The sequence below is a fragment of the Procambarus clarkii genome, chromosome 26, assembly GCF_040958095.1.
Source record: "Procambarus clarkii isolate CNS0578487 chromosome 26, FALCON_Pclarkii_2.0, whole genome shotgun sequence".
Classification (NCBI taxonomy): Eukaryota; Metazoa; Arthropoda; class Malacostraca; order Decapoda; family Cambaridae; genus Procambarus; species Procambarus clarkii.
In genome coordinates this window covers 11,653,635-11,668,914 of record NC_091175.1, presented here as the reverse complement: position 1 = coordinate 11,668,914, position 15,280 = coordinate 11,653,635, and the positions used below count along the sequence as shown (strand labels likewise).

Below are 15,280 nucleotides of genomic sequence, written 5' to 3'. Positions count from 1 at the left end.
ACAAAGAAAGCAGAGAGTCGTGCTAAATGGGAATGAATCTGACTAGATAAATGTGGCGAGTGAGGTACCACAGGGGTCTATTTTAGGGCCAACCCTTTTTGTAATATACATCAATGACATAGATGAGAATATTACAAACCTCATCATCCAACATTCTACCTGTAACTCATTTTGTATGTATGTACTTTTTCCTAAATAAACTATTATTATTGTAGTAACTATATAATATACTTGCTCCAAACTCTCATTAGCTTATGTGCAGATAATGAAATGGGTTTTGTTAATCCTACAAGGAACCACACATGTATGGTTCATTCAATAAAATCAGCAGACTTCTACTGCTCGGCTTAGATATGGTTACAAGTATCTCTGGGAATTCTCATTATCTACTGATGTAGACCTGACCAAATGTAAACTGTGTCAACAAAATTATTCGCACACCCTCCGTCACTATGTGATGGAGTGCGAAAAGATACATGAATTCAGAAACAATTATATAACCAATGTTCCAGCAATGTGTAAATATTTCATTCAAAATGATCTGCTACCAGAAACTTTAGCCAAATATTCCCAGTTTGCAAACTGTAGGTAGTAATTAAGTGACTGTAACCTATCCACCGCTGCCCACTAGATAGGGGGCGGTGTGCAGGACAAACATATCAATTGTGACACTAGCTCTCCACATGTCCGTTGCTTAATTTAGAAACTGTACTTGTGGTCAATCTCGACCCCATTTATGATGTGACGATCGACTTATACTGAATTTTGTAACTAGCTCATCAAGATTGTAACTTGCTTAGCTAAATGAATTGTGGGGTTCACTTCCTGGGCCCATTATGTTCATCTGTAACCCTTTCCACTTCCGCCCACAAGATGGGTATGGGGTGCATAATAAATGAACTAAACTAACTTAATCCTACATAACCTAACTCCAAGTTATCACATTCCTAATTACATTTCCAAAGTGTACAACTAATTGGTTATACTAATTAGGGTTTGGTGCTTTCTTTTGATAATCAATTACTTACTAATTAGGTTAATATTTAATTTGATAATACTAATACACTGTACTCTCAAATTTTCAGTTGACACTAAAATCTGTGCTAAGGTGAGGATTACACTGTATAAATCTCTGGTGCACCCCCACTTGAATTGTTGTATCAAGTATCAAAGCATGAAGACATCTTCAAAAGGCCATGGTTGCTTTGGAACACCGGGCGACAAAAATAATTCCAGAACTAACTCAGCTCTCATATCAGAAATGATTGACCTCAGGGCTAACAACACTGCAAACTAGGCATGACAAGTCGGATTTCATGGTAACCTTAAAATAATAATAATAATATTTTATTTACAAGAAGGTACAATGGGTTGGTGGGATTATATTAGTGATATTTTTACATTTTTGCAAAGCCACTAACACGCATAGCGTTTCGGGCAGGTCCTTAATCAAACAACAAAACAACAATACTGAACAATTTGGAAATGTTGATCCAGACAATTTCTTGCAAAGGTCAGATGTAACACAAACAAGGAGCAACGGTTTCATGCTCAGCAAGCCAAATTAGAAAAGGTTCACAGATATGCCACTAGGCTAGTCCCCGAGCTGGTAGGTATGAGCTACAAGGAAACATTACTGGAACTAAACCTCACGACACTGGAAGACAGAAGAGTTAGGGGAGACATGATCACAACCTATAAAATTCTCAGAGGAATTGACAAGGTAGATAATGATAAACTGTTTAGCATGGATGGTACGTGAACAAGGGGACACAGGTAGAAACTGAGTACCCAAATGAGCCACAGGGACGTTAGAAAGAACTTTTTCAGTGTCAGAGTAGTTAACAGGTGGAATGCATTAGGCAGTGATGTAGTGGAGGCTGACTCCATACACAGTTTCAAATGTAGATATGATAGAGCCTAGTAAGGTCAGGAATCTGTACATCAGTTGATTGACAGTTGAGAGGCGGGACCAAAGAGCCAAAGCTCAACCCCCACAAGCACAACTAGGTGAGTACAATGCAGGAATAAAAACAGGAGATGCTTTTTCACTCACAGGGTTATATCGAGAATTCTGGGTTCGAATCCTAGGGCGGCACAGAAATGGTTGTGGGCGTTTCCTATCACCTCGCGTTTCCTTTACCTGTTAGTAAATAAATAGTAAATAGTAAATAAATAAATAGGTATTCCCCAGGAGTTAGTTAGCTTGTTGTGGGATTACACAATGAATTTTATTATTAAACCCATGGAACCGCCTACCCGCCGAAGCCGTACATGTCAAAATAATGTTAAATTAAAAAAAAAAAACAGTTTACACAAAAATCATCAGTACAAATGGGGGTTGGGGGATTTTTGACAAGCCGCCAACTTCCTGGTCAAGTCCACTATAGTGTTAGTAAAAAATAGTAGTCCTGAGGCAAATTCAGATATAAGTGCAGAGATCTTGGTGATTAAGTGGTATACTCTGGCTAAGTCACTAACGCGGAGATCTGCCAGTTAATAATGATGATGATGATGATGATGATGATGATGATGATGATGATGATGATGATGATGATGATGATGATGATGATGATGATGATGATGATGATGATGATGATGATGATGATGATGATGATGATGATGATGACGATGATGATGGTCCTTATAATGGTGAGGGAGGGTGGGTATAAGGAGCCACCTGATCACCACAACACAACCGCTCACACCACCCGCCGCGCTCACAATTGTCAACACTGGCTCTTCCCTACATTATAACTATTGAAATTCTTTCATCAAGATGACAAATGTAGAAATTGTGAGGTGAATAGTACAGACAAGTGCTTTTAGAATATGGCTCATACCTGTTAAGTGCTGCAAACTGTTGGACAGCTATAAAATTGGAGAACCTGAGGAGTGGAACGAATTTTAAAAAGCAACACATGATGCAAACTACTTGAATTTATATTATTTTATGGAATAATTTGATATTAAAGTCCTAGTATGTATGGGAACCTAGCCCATACAGTTCAGTAATGTGTTAAAAAAAAGGGCCGAAAATTTTGCCATTTTGTTATCACTTTTTAAACTAACCTTCTATCTTAATCTTACTTAGTGAATATAATGTTTTATGTATGTACTGTGTGCAAGGTGTGTGGCAAGCATTGTTCATCTCTGTGGACTATTTTGTATGCTATTGGTGAACAATTCAATATTGTAGTGTATTATTATATTTCAGTAGTGTGGGGCATTATGCAATTTTGGTATAATATCAGGTAATAAATTGTTACAGGCAAGATTTATATACATATAAACCCCCTATCAAAGGGGGATTTCTGTCCTGTTATTTGTTGCATCATATGATTTTCCCCAATGTTTGATTTGATTGTATGGACCCCAACACCCTTCCTGTTTGGTTACTATTGTTGTTGGAATTTAAGGCCTAAAATATGTTTGATCTATAATTGAGCCCATTCATTGTTTTCTTATTACAATTAAGCCCATTGGCAAGAAAACTACTGTATTTATTGTGGCAGGAATTTACACAAATAGCTGGTAATTCCTGGTGACTCAATAAGGTGAATGCCGTACCACCACTCTACACAGAGGTCAAACTTGAAAACTAAATTGACACCTAATCCATCCAACCAGACAATGTAGAGTAAAGCTGCTTCATTTTCTGACATTAGTTACAAAACAGATACCATACCTATAGCACATGCACCAGGACATACAACAAAACCAGAAAATACCAGGAACTCTTTAAATAAGCTCCAAAAAATTGAGGAACCTGTTAGAATAAATTTAAAATTAATTTTCCTTGATTCTGTGCACGGTTCTTAAATTATAAGACAGTTTATTTTTCATTGTAAAATTTAAAGGGTTATATGGTACATTATTGCATTTGTGCATTTTTTCTCAGATGAATGTATAGTAACGTATACTTCCAACAGTATATTTAACTGTTGGAAGATGTCAAGATACACTTAGAAAGGTGCATTGTGGCTAATAAATTTAGTTCTGACATTGGTTCTGAAATTGGCCCTATTTCCAGTCTGGGGGCACTTGTATCTTGAATTCTATTGAAAATAACATTCTAAAATGCTTTGATTTTGAGTGTTTGAAAATGCAATCATGAGAATAGAAAAGTATTTTATTTGGCAGAGAAAACATTAATGTGAACTTGTTCAGAAATATACATTCATTTGTGTGATTTGTATACATTATACAGAACTTTTAATATTTAGTAAAATATTTAGCTTTTATATTATTTAAACTATATCTTGTTGTTATTGCAGTGGAAAAGCTTTGTGGGGTGTTATATGTGGTACATACGTTCTGCCGTCGGATGAAGTGGTTGGTGCAGAGTTGCAGCTAGCAGCACCACATCTTGGTGCAGGTTTGGGTGCATATGCAAAACCCAGCAGGGATCATTACGAAAAATGGTCACAAACTGCAGAAGCCACACAATCGGAAAAGGATTTTGTGAAGAGACTCTCACAATTGCTGGTAAGTAATGTTATAGTTTTCTGTAAAATCCTGTGCACATGATATGGCAATACTGTATTGATATTTAGGTATTACTGATATGGATACCTTATGTTTTATTATTATTATTATTATTGTTATTATTATTATTATTATTATTATTATTATTATTGCTTAATTTTTTCTTCTGACATATTTCCATTGTCTTGGAAACCCTTCATTGTATTGACTTGCTACTTAAAATACTTTAATTAGAGCAAAAAAGATTGGCTTATACAGTATTGAAATTGAACAATTCCTTCTGATAACTATTTTGTTGTATTCTCCCTCTCCCTCCTCCCATGTGATATCTTAGTCTCAGTGAATTAACTTGAGACTGACAACACTTATGTAATTATATAATTGAGATTCATTTTGTTATTGGGCAGTATAACCTAGTGCAACTATTTTTTTTTAATGTATATCTAACTTAATATTTACTGTTGTTTAGAGGAAGGGGTGGGGGGGGGTGAGTTTTTTGTTTAAAGAATATTAATACAGTATTGGTAATATTGTTTGTATTTTGAGACTGTCTGGCATAAGTATCTTGAATATTTCCCTTGTTCAGTTATAAGAAAAACATACGTAGCTTCAATATAATTTTGTGGTATATGCAGCTTGTCAGGTTTATCAAGGGTCCCCCAGGCAAGGACAATACTGTTCCTGCTGCCACCCGCCTTGTTACCTGCCACACTCTGTGTTTTACCTGACTGATTGGGTAACCTGTGCATCTTCCACTGTGCCATGCCTACAGCAGTACATTGCAGTGATATCTTGTTCGTATGTAACTGTTGTAAGTCTGGATGAACACGAGTGGATTTTTCCAGATTTGATGTTTGTATAAATGACCTATCTGTATAGTACAGTATACCTGTTTAGATATGTGTAAGAAAATTTCCAAATACATGTACAGTATGTCAAAAATGTATTTTATTTTTTATTTTACATGATTTTGGTATCAAAATATGTAATTTCATGTTCTGTTTGCACTACTGAAAATACAGTAATCTATTGTAAAATACATTTATTTGCTTTTTTTTCTTCCCTAGAATTTGTCAGCAGCCCATAGCTGGGAAATCTTTCAGTTATTCTTACTGTATGAGTTTCGAGGTGCTGAAGCATCTCTTGCAGAGGTATTGGCTAATCAACGTGATGAAGAGAACTTTATGGCCCAACTGTGGAACTTCTATCTTGGTGATCGCTTGCATCTTCTTCGCTGTTTGAGACATATTGTTGCAAATACAGCAAATCCACAACATCCTTACCAGGTAATGTTAACAACAAATAAAATGATGTATACATCATGTAAGATCTTTTAGGAGACATGTCAGTGATCATCGTAGATATGGTATTGTTTTAAGGATTCGCTAAAGTTTTGTTGTAAATAAAGACTTTTTTATGTTCTTCTTGAATGGGCACCCTCTTGTCGCTAATTAATAGATTGTTGAAAATTGTGTGGCTAGGTATTCAACAAACAGATAAAATGGCATACAGGCACCATCCCACAGTCCAGCCTCTGTCTATTAAAATGTACTGACTTAACTTTTTCTGTCTGACCTACCTTTCTCTTCTGTCACTGACAAAGGCTGTTTTCCTGACTGGTTACTTGATCCAGAATGAATGCACCAACCCACCTTTGTTAAATGTTTTCTATTTAAATTTTGCAAGTATTAGATTGAAATATTGTCCTGTACAATGTTACTGATATTGAAAGATTAAGTGGAATTTTTTATGGTGAAAGGAGGTGGTGATGGATCAAAAGGGTTAACTGAAAAATTAATTAGATTTTTATCAGGGAAATTTTTCCCATGCTTGGTTTTTAATAATAGCATATGAATTTCTTATTTCGTCTTAATAAGAATAATTTATTACAGTATTGCATAATTATGTTAAATTAATATTTTCATGTAATTTTTTTCCTCCTGTGTGTTTTGATGCAATATTCTATAAAATTTTGTTACAGAGTTTATTTGCTGATTTTATGCATGATGTTTTGGACAAGAATGGTACACTTGGGGAGAGTCTGGTGGAGCAAGTGTTGTTGTGCACCAGAATGGTTCCACCAAACCTTCAGACTCATGGTCCACATTTACCATCTCATGGTCTTCATACTTGGCTTGCCAACCACCTGGCTGAGATGCGCGAGTTACTGGCCACCCTTCTGGTGTACTATGGCAGCACCTCTCACATTCTAACACCCGACACCTTTAAGAAGCTTGTACAGCTGGCACAGGTAATGTAGTTTTTTCAGTTCAATATTCTTATATTGGTTTCTTTTAGTACAATATTTTACTAGAAATTGTAACCCCTATGGAAAAGTATCGGACAGAATAAGCAAGAGTGCATAATGTTTTCCTTTTGTAGTATGATAAAATGTGATATGTATGGAAGGTGATATGTAAACAGGGTTGAGTGGATTTTGAATTAATTTAGAGACGTGGAATAAAAAAAAAAATGCTAAACAGCAAGTTTGAGGAGTGTGTGTGTGTGTTCCAAGATAGTTTGATAATGTTGAATGAATGGATGGTGAGAGACTAGTGTGAAGTGTATTAGTATTCACTTGAAGTATATTCAAGTGAATTTGAGGGTAAGGGAAGAGGAAAACTTGGAAGAAGGTGTAAGGTAATAGTGAGTCAGTTTATGAAGAAGCAAGGAGTGTAAAAATTCCATGGGATATGATAAGTGACTAGGCTGGGTAGAAGCAGTTTGTTAGAAGAGAGTGAATGGATTTATTTGTATTGTATACATGACATTTCATAAGGAGCACTGTACACCTGGTCTTATGAAGTAGTGATGCTTCATAAGAGTGGGGAGGCCCCTTCACTATGAAAATTACATTGGTGTATTGTAGTCATAGATTATGTATGTACATAAAACTGCATTTTACTGTTTTTTCCTATATTCATATTACTATACATTTTAGGGAGGAGGACTAGGTGGGCGGCATGAGATTCAAGAAGGTTTACGGGACAGTCATGGGCCCCTGGTGGAGGCTCTTGATGCTACACACATGCTCCTCCTCATCCTTGCAATTAATGCTGATTCTCCTACAAGGTACTGCTTTTAACTTGATAATTTCTGTTCCAGCAATTATGTTGAATTTATCTAATACAAGGTATGCATGAATAATTCAAGATGAGTAATTGGTGAACTATAATATAATAATTTATTTAATAATACTGTGTCCAACTATATTGCAGTGGCCATAGTTTTTGCAATAGCGGATGGGTCAGCAAACTAGATCCCATCATGGCAGGGCTGGGAGCTCGTACACCACATCTTGCTCCATTATTAGCCTGGGCAGTGCTGCAGTTGCGAGCAAATGCTCAGTCCTCCCCAGCTCAACCTAAGATATACCACAAACTTGCTCAACGTGCCTTGCATGGAAATGTTTTTGGTTATCTTCAAACTGCTCTCAATAATACAGCGATTAAGGTAAGCTTTGGAGTAGCAAGGGATCTGAATCACACTAACACAGTATTTTGTGTTAGAAACTCGTATAATACTTGCAGAGATTCATGTTTTCTGTGCAATGGTTGGTTAAATTAGGTGGTTTTATTGGTTTGTGTTTTTCTTGTTAGATTAGGTTAGGATGGTGGTTTTATATGTTATGTTTTATATGCAAATCAAGAGGACTGGATGAATTATCAGAATTGCTTTGATTACTTTTTCATTCAGTTATATAAAAAAATCATAGTTCACTCATTATATCTTAATTGATATAATTTTTCTTGATCAGGGAGAGGAGCTACTGCTACGTCTTGCATCATCAGTAGTCTATTCCTTGGTGTGTGCAGCTTCTGGATCCCTTGACTTGGACAGGATGGGCTGCTTACCAGTTTTAAACTCTTTAGCAAAGACTTGCCTGGCACAAGATCCCCCAGCATATCTCTTTTGGGCTGAAGAAGGTTGGTATTTATTTTGCTGGAACATCCATGGGGAAGTCCAGTTTACTTCTAATTAATTTTGTTTTGCTTGCATGTGTAATTATTATTTGTAATTATTATTCACATCATTATTAAATGTAAGTTAATGGTTCATATCCTACATGGGGAATACATTAGAAAGTGTAATAGAGGTTTTTATTACAGTAAGATATAGTTTTTCAAAAGAAAGGTGTTAAAATGGTGTCTTTGCTAGTATAAATATTGGCTTCCTAGTGGGTATCATTTCATCACTTTTTAATGAAAGGTTGTGAAACAACTAGGCATTTAGTGACAGACATTTTAAAAGTCACATTGAGGTAATGTATGCATAAAAATATAATCTCTTATATTTATTTAAGCCGCATATTCTTAACTATTTCAATACAGTATTCAGAACACTAAACATTTACTGAAGCATGTCACAATAGTACAATTGGTTGTACTTGTAGCTCAGATTTTTTTTTTCCTTTGCTTGACTTTATCATGATAACCTACAGAGGCAGACTTAGGTGCAGATTCCTGGCAACTTTTGATAATTTTCCTCACCCTCTTCTTATGATGATTATTCTTGAGTGGAACTTAATAATGTTGTTGATCCTCATTCCAAATCAGCCTCCTTTCACACCACACTTTTCTTAACTTGATATAACTTGTGATGTCTAAAGACATGCATTACTACAGTAATGGTCTCACTAGTATGTAGATAGTTATTTTCTAGAAATTTTTCTAAATGTTTTGATGCAACTGAGAATTTAGATTTTTCTGGAATATTCTGAAATTTGAATACAATTTTGTATTTAGAATTTTTCAGGAATTTTTCAGTTTTTCTTACTGAAGGAGGTTGACTACATGCAGCTTCATATAGTCAAACTGTCCTGTATAGGTAAACAAAACAAAAAATTATATTTAAAAGGGATGTGTAAATTTTAAATAATAATACTAGAACCATTATTATGAATAAGGCATTTTCATAATTTTGGACATAGCATTTTAACTAGGTGCCTCCATTAGCTATATTGATCTTTATTTCATTCCCAACTTCTGGTCGTTATATATATATAGGTATGCATACCCTTCAAGAAAGTTTGCTTATATCTCTCGTTTCTTGTTTTCATTAAAAATTTTTTTGTCTACATTTTTCCTTGTCGTTATTTCTCTGATATATTTTAGTAGTAATATACGGCATGAATAATGTTGATTTGTGTCATAAAATGTAAGTGTATTTTAGTTTTATTTACTGTATTGTAAATAATAATGATGAATGGTTCATATGAACATTTGCACATGCGGTGAACCAAATTTTTATCCACTACTGCATTGCAGTACAGTATGATATGCACATTATATTTATTATGATAAAAATTTCTAGTTTAATGGCTTGTTTAAAATATTGATGAATGTACAACTGCAGGTGGAGGAGCAGGGCTGTTGTTGCCACAAGCATTAGAGGTGTTTCCACACAATGTTGAGCCGCTGCTGTCCCTCGCCACGGCTCTGGCTCTTGCAAATCCTGAGAGCTGTCACAAGGTTGGTGACCAGATGACACACATTATCCTCTTTATTGTGTGTATACCAAGGAAAATTTTCAAACATTTAAGATATTTTCTAGGTTCATAGGGATAAGGATTTAAATCGAGATAAGCAGAGAATTAATTTTATATCTCACTACTGTGTGAGTGTGTGCTTAACTATTATTGTCTATAGGGAGTGAAGTCTTACTCTTTGGACCCCCAACTATAGCTATAGTTCCTTGTATGTTTAAATTATTTGACGTTCTTCTTATTCACATTTGCTTTTGAAAGTACATGTGGAGGCAATTTCTACCACATTTCCACTGTCGGGTGCTTTCAGTGCATTTTGCTTGTTGACCACCTACTTTGTATTGGTATTTTCTTACCTATCTCTGACTTAGTTGTGTGTCCAGCTTCTGCCCATGTCATATTTTTCTATATATAAAGACCATCTTTTTCCACCTTGTCTATTCCTCTTAATATTTTGAACATAGTGATCATTCCCCCTCTCTGATCATTCTGTTCTGAAAGTTGTTATATTAATTTCCTCTAACATGTATTTGTAGCTTATACCATAACAAATTTGGGCTTTAGTCTTGCTACTAACTTCTGGATTTTTTCAGTCTTTTTTTGTGTTTTGCTACATTTGGATTCCAAGCCAGTGCTGTACTTACCTAAACGTCTGCCTCTAAATATATTTCCAGAGTTGAGTATCAGCTTTGAAACTTTGCCTTCAGAACATTTTGTAATTTAATGTAATTCCTGACCTCTAATATTCTTTTATCATATTCACATCTAAAGCTGTGTTTTGAGTTTGCTTCAATCACTTCCTGCTCTAACACATTCCATTTGCTTATAACTCTTACATTAGTTTGTTCTTACATCTGTTACTCATTTGTCTCTGTATCCAGCTATGCCCCTTGTTCTCTTGCTCCTCACTTTGAACTTTGTTCAGAGTGAACTTTGTTCAGAGTGAACTTTGTTTCTTTGCTCACTTTGTCTGTTAACCTCTGAATGTAATGTATTGTTATCACGTTCACCCTATACCATCTTTGCAATGTGGTGACAGGTGAGATTCAGCTCACCCAGTCTTTCCTCATAGCTCAGTTCTTTCAGCTCGGGAACAAGTCTTGTTGCATATCTTTGAATTTATTTCTAATTAGATTTTTTTTTTTTTCCTATGTAGTTTTATGTGATGTTCCCTGCCTTTGAATATTCAGGTGGGGGTTCCAAGGCTATGCTTCTGCTTGTTCTTTCTGTCTTATCTTCTACTACTACCCTCAAACTTACCCCCAACTGACTGTTCACCAGTTTACCATCATCCAGTCATTTAACATTCCCAAACCTTTTTGGCTTGTTCTCAATGTAGCAACATATCAATATTATCACTTGATATCTCTCCATGTTAATATAATTCCTTGCTTTGTTTGTGGGTTTTAAATTGTCCAGTTCTATTGCTCGAATTCTTGATATTTCAGGATTATGCACACCAGTGTTTTAAATCCATTCTTTCTGTTTATTGCTTGTCACTACCTCTTGCCTCCATAAATTTCTTGTAAAGGCATTCCTCACTTTTTCCAGTCATCTTGTATTGCAGCACAAGGAAATTCTCTCTGAAATATTATTAGTCTTTCAAGGTAGTAAAATATATGAGAGGTTCTATGTGATGCCTCTTCAAGAAATGGGCTTTCAACTTGACTAAAGCTTTAAGGATACAATATAATGGTCTATATTAATGGTCTATATGTTTTTAATAATTTTCTTTATAGGTAGTGGAGCTCCTTAGTGAACTTCCAAACATCACTTGGGTTATTCCTGAAAGTGAATCTCAGAATATACAAATACGAGGAGATGATTGTTTTACTACAGCTCCTCTGCACCTAATGCCGACCGTGACAGTTCCAGAACACACAAGTGGGATGCTTATCTTAAAAAATCCTTTAGTTGTGGTATGGCAAATGCCAACAAATGCTTGGCAGGCATTACTTGCCATTATGAAGTTGCTAGACAATGAGGCAAGTTCATCTATTTATAATAGTCATTTAATTTTCTTGTCTTTTAGAGCTGACTTATATATTGAGATTTTTGTTTATAATTTACAGTATACAGTATCTAATTAGCTTCCATAGGCCTCAGAATTGGGAAAGATGGAGGGAGAGAGATGTATGCGCATCACTCGGTATTAGTTTTCAGGTTATCCCACTATGACAGTACCATGGGTTACTGAAGCTGCTGATGAATCATATCCTCAAGCTAAGCACCAATATTTATTGGATATTTGAATTCTTTAGGATGATTGTTTTAATGGGATAATGGTACTGTTCCAGAAGATAGGAAAATATCCAATTGTACCACAGTAAAAAAAAAAAAGGACATGTTAGAAATTGTAAGCATTACAGAGGCATTAGTTTACAAAGGGTAGTGGGCAAAGCGAATGGCAAGATAGTGATTGGAAGAGTACAGGAATTACTGAAAAAAGTAGTTCATTTATATAAAGTGTGATTATACAGGGTTCCCCACAGTTAAAAAGATATGTTGTTGGTATGATAGAGTGGCTGAAGCTGATGTACAAATCACATTGGGATGGGTGATGTACACATCATGTGAGGAATTGGTCCTATGCTAAGTATGAAAGCTGTAGAAAAGATTTTTGAAACACTTTTTATATCAGAGTTTCCTAAAGCCTGCCTTAGACCTACTCATGTCCAAGCTTCAATTCGGCAGCTTCAATAGTATCAGGCAGAGATATTTAAACTTATGAAAAGAATATTGCAATGTAAATACTTACTACTGTACAGATAAAAAATATAATTTTCATGGTGTGAATTTTGTCAGCATATTAAATGATTTATGTAAGACAGCAAATGATGATTCTATGTGTACTCACTTAGTTGTAATTGCCTAGTTGTGATTGTGGGGTTTGAGCTTTGCTCTCTGGTCCCGCCTCTCAACTGTCAGTTAACTGGTGTACAGATTCCTGAGCCTAGTGGGTTCTATCATGTCTATATTTGAAACTGTGTATGGAGTCCGCCTTCACCACTTCACTACCTAATGCATTCCGTTTGTTAACTACTGATACTGAAAAAGTTCTTTCTGACATCCCTGTGGCTCATTTGGGCACTAGGTTTCCACCTGTGCCCCCTTGTTCATGTACCACCCATGCTAAATAGTTAATCTACCCTATCAATTTCTGTGAGAAATTTATAAGTGGTGATCATGGCTCCCCTTACACTTCTGTCTTCCAGTATTGGGAGGCTTAGTTCCAGTAATCTTTCCTCGTAACTCATACCCACAGCTCAGGGTCTAGCCTACTGACATATGAGGTGTACAAGGTTCTGAATGATTCCTTGCACAAGTTTAAGAAGGCAGTTCTTATGTGATGCACATGCTGGACATATAATCTCAAAGTAAAAGGTTGACAATTCTTTAATGATTGACCAGTGTTTTTTCTACTAGAAATATTGCCATTTTGGTAAACTCTAACCAGCATGTAAATATTTTCCTTTGTAGACCATGGACATGATTAGGGTATTTTAATTCATTAATGACATTCATGAAAGCTTGGTAACATCTTAAAATTTTTGTTTAGGTTAGTGGTGGAGCAAGCCTTCCAGATCCCCGACTCATGACAGCTGTGTCAGCTACCATGCGGCTCCTCTCCTCTGTTTTAACAACCCTTCCTAGTCAGCTGCCAGCTTTAATTCATTTTGTTTACCAGAGTATTGGATTACTTTCAAGGTAAGTCACTTCATTCATTTTGCTCATCAAACTATGGCATACCACACCCACATATCCTTTCACCTTCCTTTCTCAAAACAACCACCTTGTCAAATTGTAGCAGAGTTGCTTTGCGAGGTCCCTCAATGCTCAGTCGCCATACATCTAGTGTTCCGGATTATTGTTAATGATTTTCCAGAAGAGGTGAGTTTTTGTATAGTTCATAAGTTCATAAACCTATGAAGTTCACAAACATAAACCTCCACGTAGACATGCGACAGGTCTGCACCAACCTGTATTCATTAGATCAGCCTGTATACATTATAATAGTTTGGATTAATTACACATGCTTGTACTGTACTCCATACACCAACCTGTACTTTTTATTCTTCCCATAGTTATTACACCTTCTGCATTCATGAAACCACTATGTTTAAGTCATCGTGTGCTGGTCTGTGTATACATTTTTTTGCATTCTCTCGTGCATTAAAACCTTGTTCAAAAATTATACAAATTTTGGTTTTCTTTGATAAAACTTTTGTAATTTAATTTAAAAACAACCGAGTATTAATTCCTCTGTTATGGGTAGAGTGTCACAAGTGTCTCGACCCCCTGGAGCCCTGGTAGCAGCACTGTTGGGATTTTTATCAGAAGTTGCTACACAACAGCCAAAGCTTGTATGGACAGAGCTGGAAGGAAGTCCACTTTTGCCCTTCCTGTCTACATCACAGACTGCAGGTACAGTTCTTTTTACTCAAAGTTTGACTTGTCCAATATTCTCTTAATTCTGTATTGGGTTTTGCTGACCACATTGCCCGCTTCTTAGTAATGCAAACATCTGCACATACCTGTGATAAAGACTTTTAATCTAAGGATACATTTACTATTCTTGCCATAGATGATAAGAATAAATGAGGCCCCAATACATTGGCAGGAGTGTAAGAGTGGGATTTGGGAACTTGACAGCATGTTATGGTGGTGTAGAATAACTGAAAAATCAGATTGGTTAAAAAGAGTGTTTTGCTAGTTAATCTGATAATCAGTGGAAGAGAGGAACATATGGGAATAATGTAATACTGAACAAGAATGACTGGATAGAAATTTGTTAGGAATATTAAACGATTAAAACAAATTTTGTTTACATTTTGCATTTAGTACTTTATACTAATTTTGTGTAATGGCCAATTTCCTATGATAAGCCATATATGCAGTAATCTTTTGGATTTGGTTGGGGTGGTGTGTGTAGTAGTGAGGGAAGAGTTGTGGAGACTGTGCTGTTCGCTGCCTCTGGCTCGATACAAATGGCAGAGAATGAATATTGTATTAGCAAATAAGTATTCATATCGAATGATTTTATTAAAGCTATCCAAATGGTCCCATCATAAATAATCAAATGCAATGAAATTAATGCAAGACTTTCAAAACATTTGAAAGTTAGTGCATGCAGGAAAAAAAAAGACCATTCGCTGGTAATGGGAGAAGGGAGGAGGAACTGACTGAGAGGAGTAGGTTAGCACTGGCCTACTTGTAGATGGGGGGATGGCACATTTATCATAATCCCGTTTAGATTATATGTATCATTAGGATTTGTACCCAATGGTTTGCATACTGTAGCCTATA

The 15,280-nt window shown here is 35.8% G+C and overlaps 1 protein-coding gene across 2 annotated transcripts in view; it reads left to right on the top strand.

Moving 5' to 3' along the window:
* Positions 1-2,662: 2,662 nt before the first annotated feature.
* The window catches only part of Nup188 (nuclear pore complex protein Nup188), a 32,885-nt gene continuing 20,267 nt past the window's right edge, over positions 2,663-15,280 (top strand). The window contains exons 1-11 of one of the 2 annotated variants that reach the window (XM_045740127.2): positions 2,663-2,802; positions 4,278-4,488; positions 5,556-5,774; positions 6,470-6,739; positions 7,430-7,560; positions 7,707-7,941; positions 8,246-8,414; positions 9,844-9,959; positions 11,713-11,958; positions 13,533-13,681; positions 14,250-14,398. In XM_045740127.2, the coding sequence (XP_045596083.2) occupies positions 2,780-2,802; positions 4,278-4,488; positions 5,556-5,774; positions 6,470-6,739; positions 7,430-7,560; positions 7,707-7,941; positions 8,246-8,414; positions 9,844-9,959; positions 11,713-11,958; positions 13,533-13,681; positions 14,250-14,398 (1,918 nt within the window). In that variant the 5' untranslated portion in view covers positions 2,663-2,779. Of the gene's footprint in view, positions 2,803-4,277; positions 4,489-5,555; positions 5,775-6,469; positions 6,740-7,429; positions 7,561-7,706; positions 7,942-8,245; positions 8,415-9,843; positions 9,964-11,712; positions 11,959-13,532; positions 13,682-14,249; positions 14,399-15,280 lie in introns of both variants that reach the window. The other variant, XM_069331908.1, reaches the window with a different exon arrangement.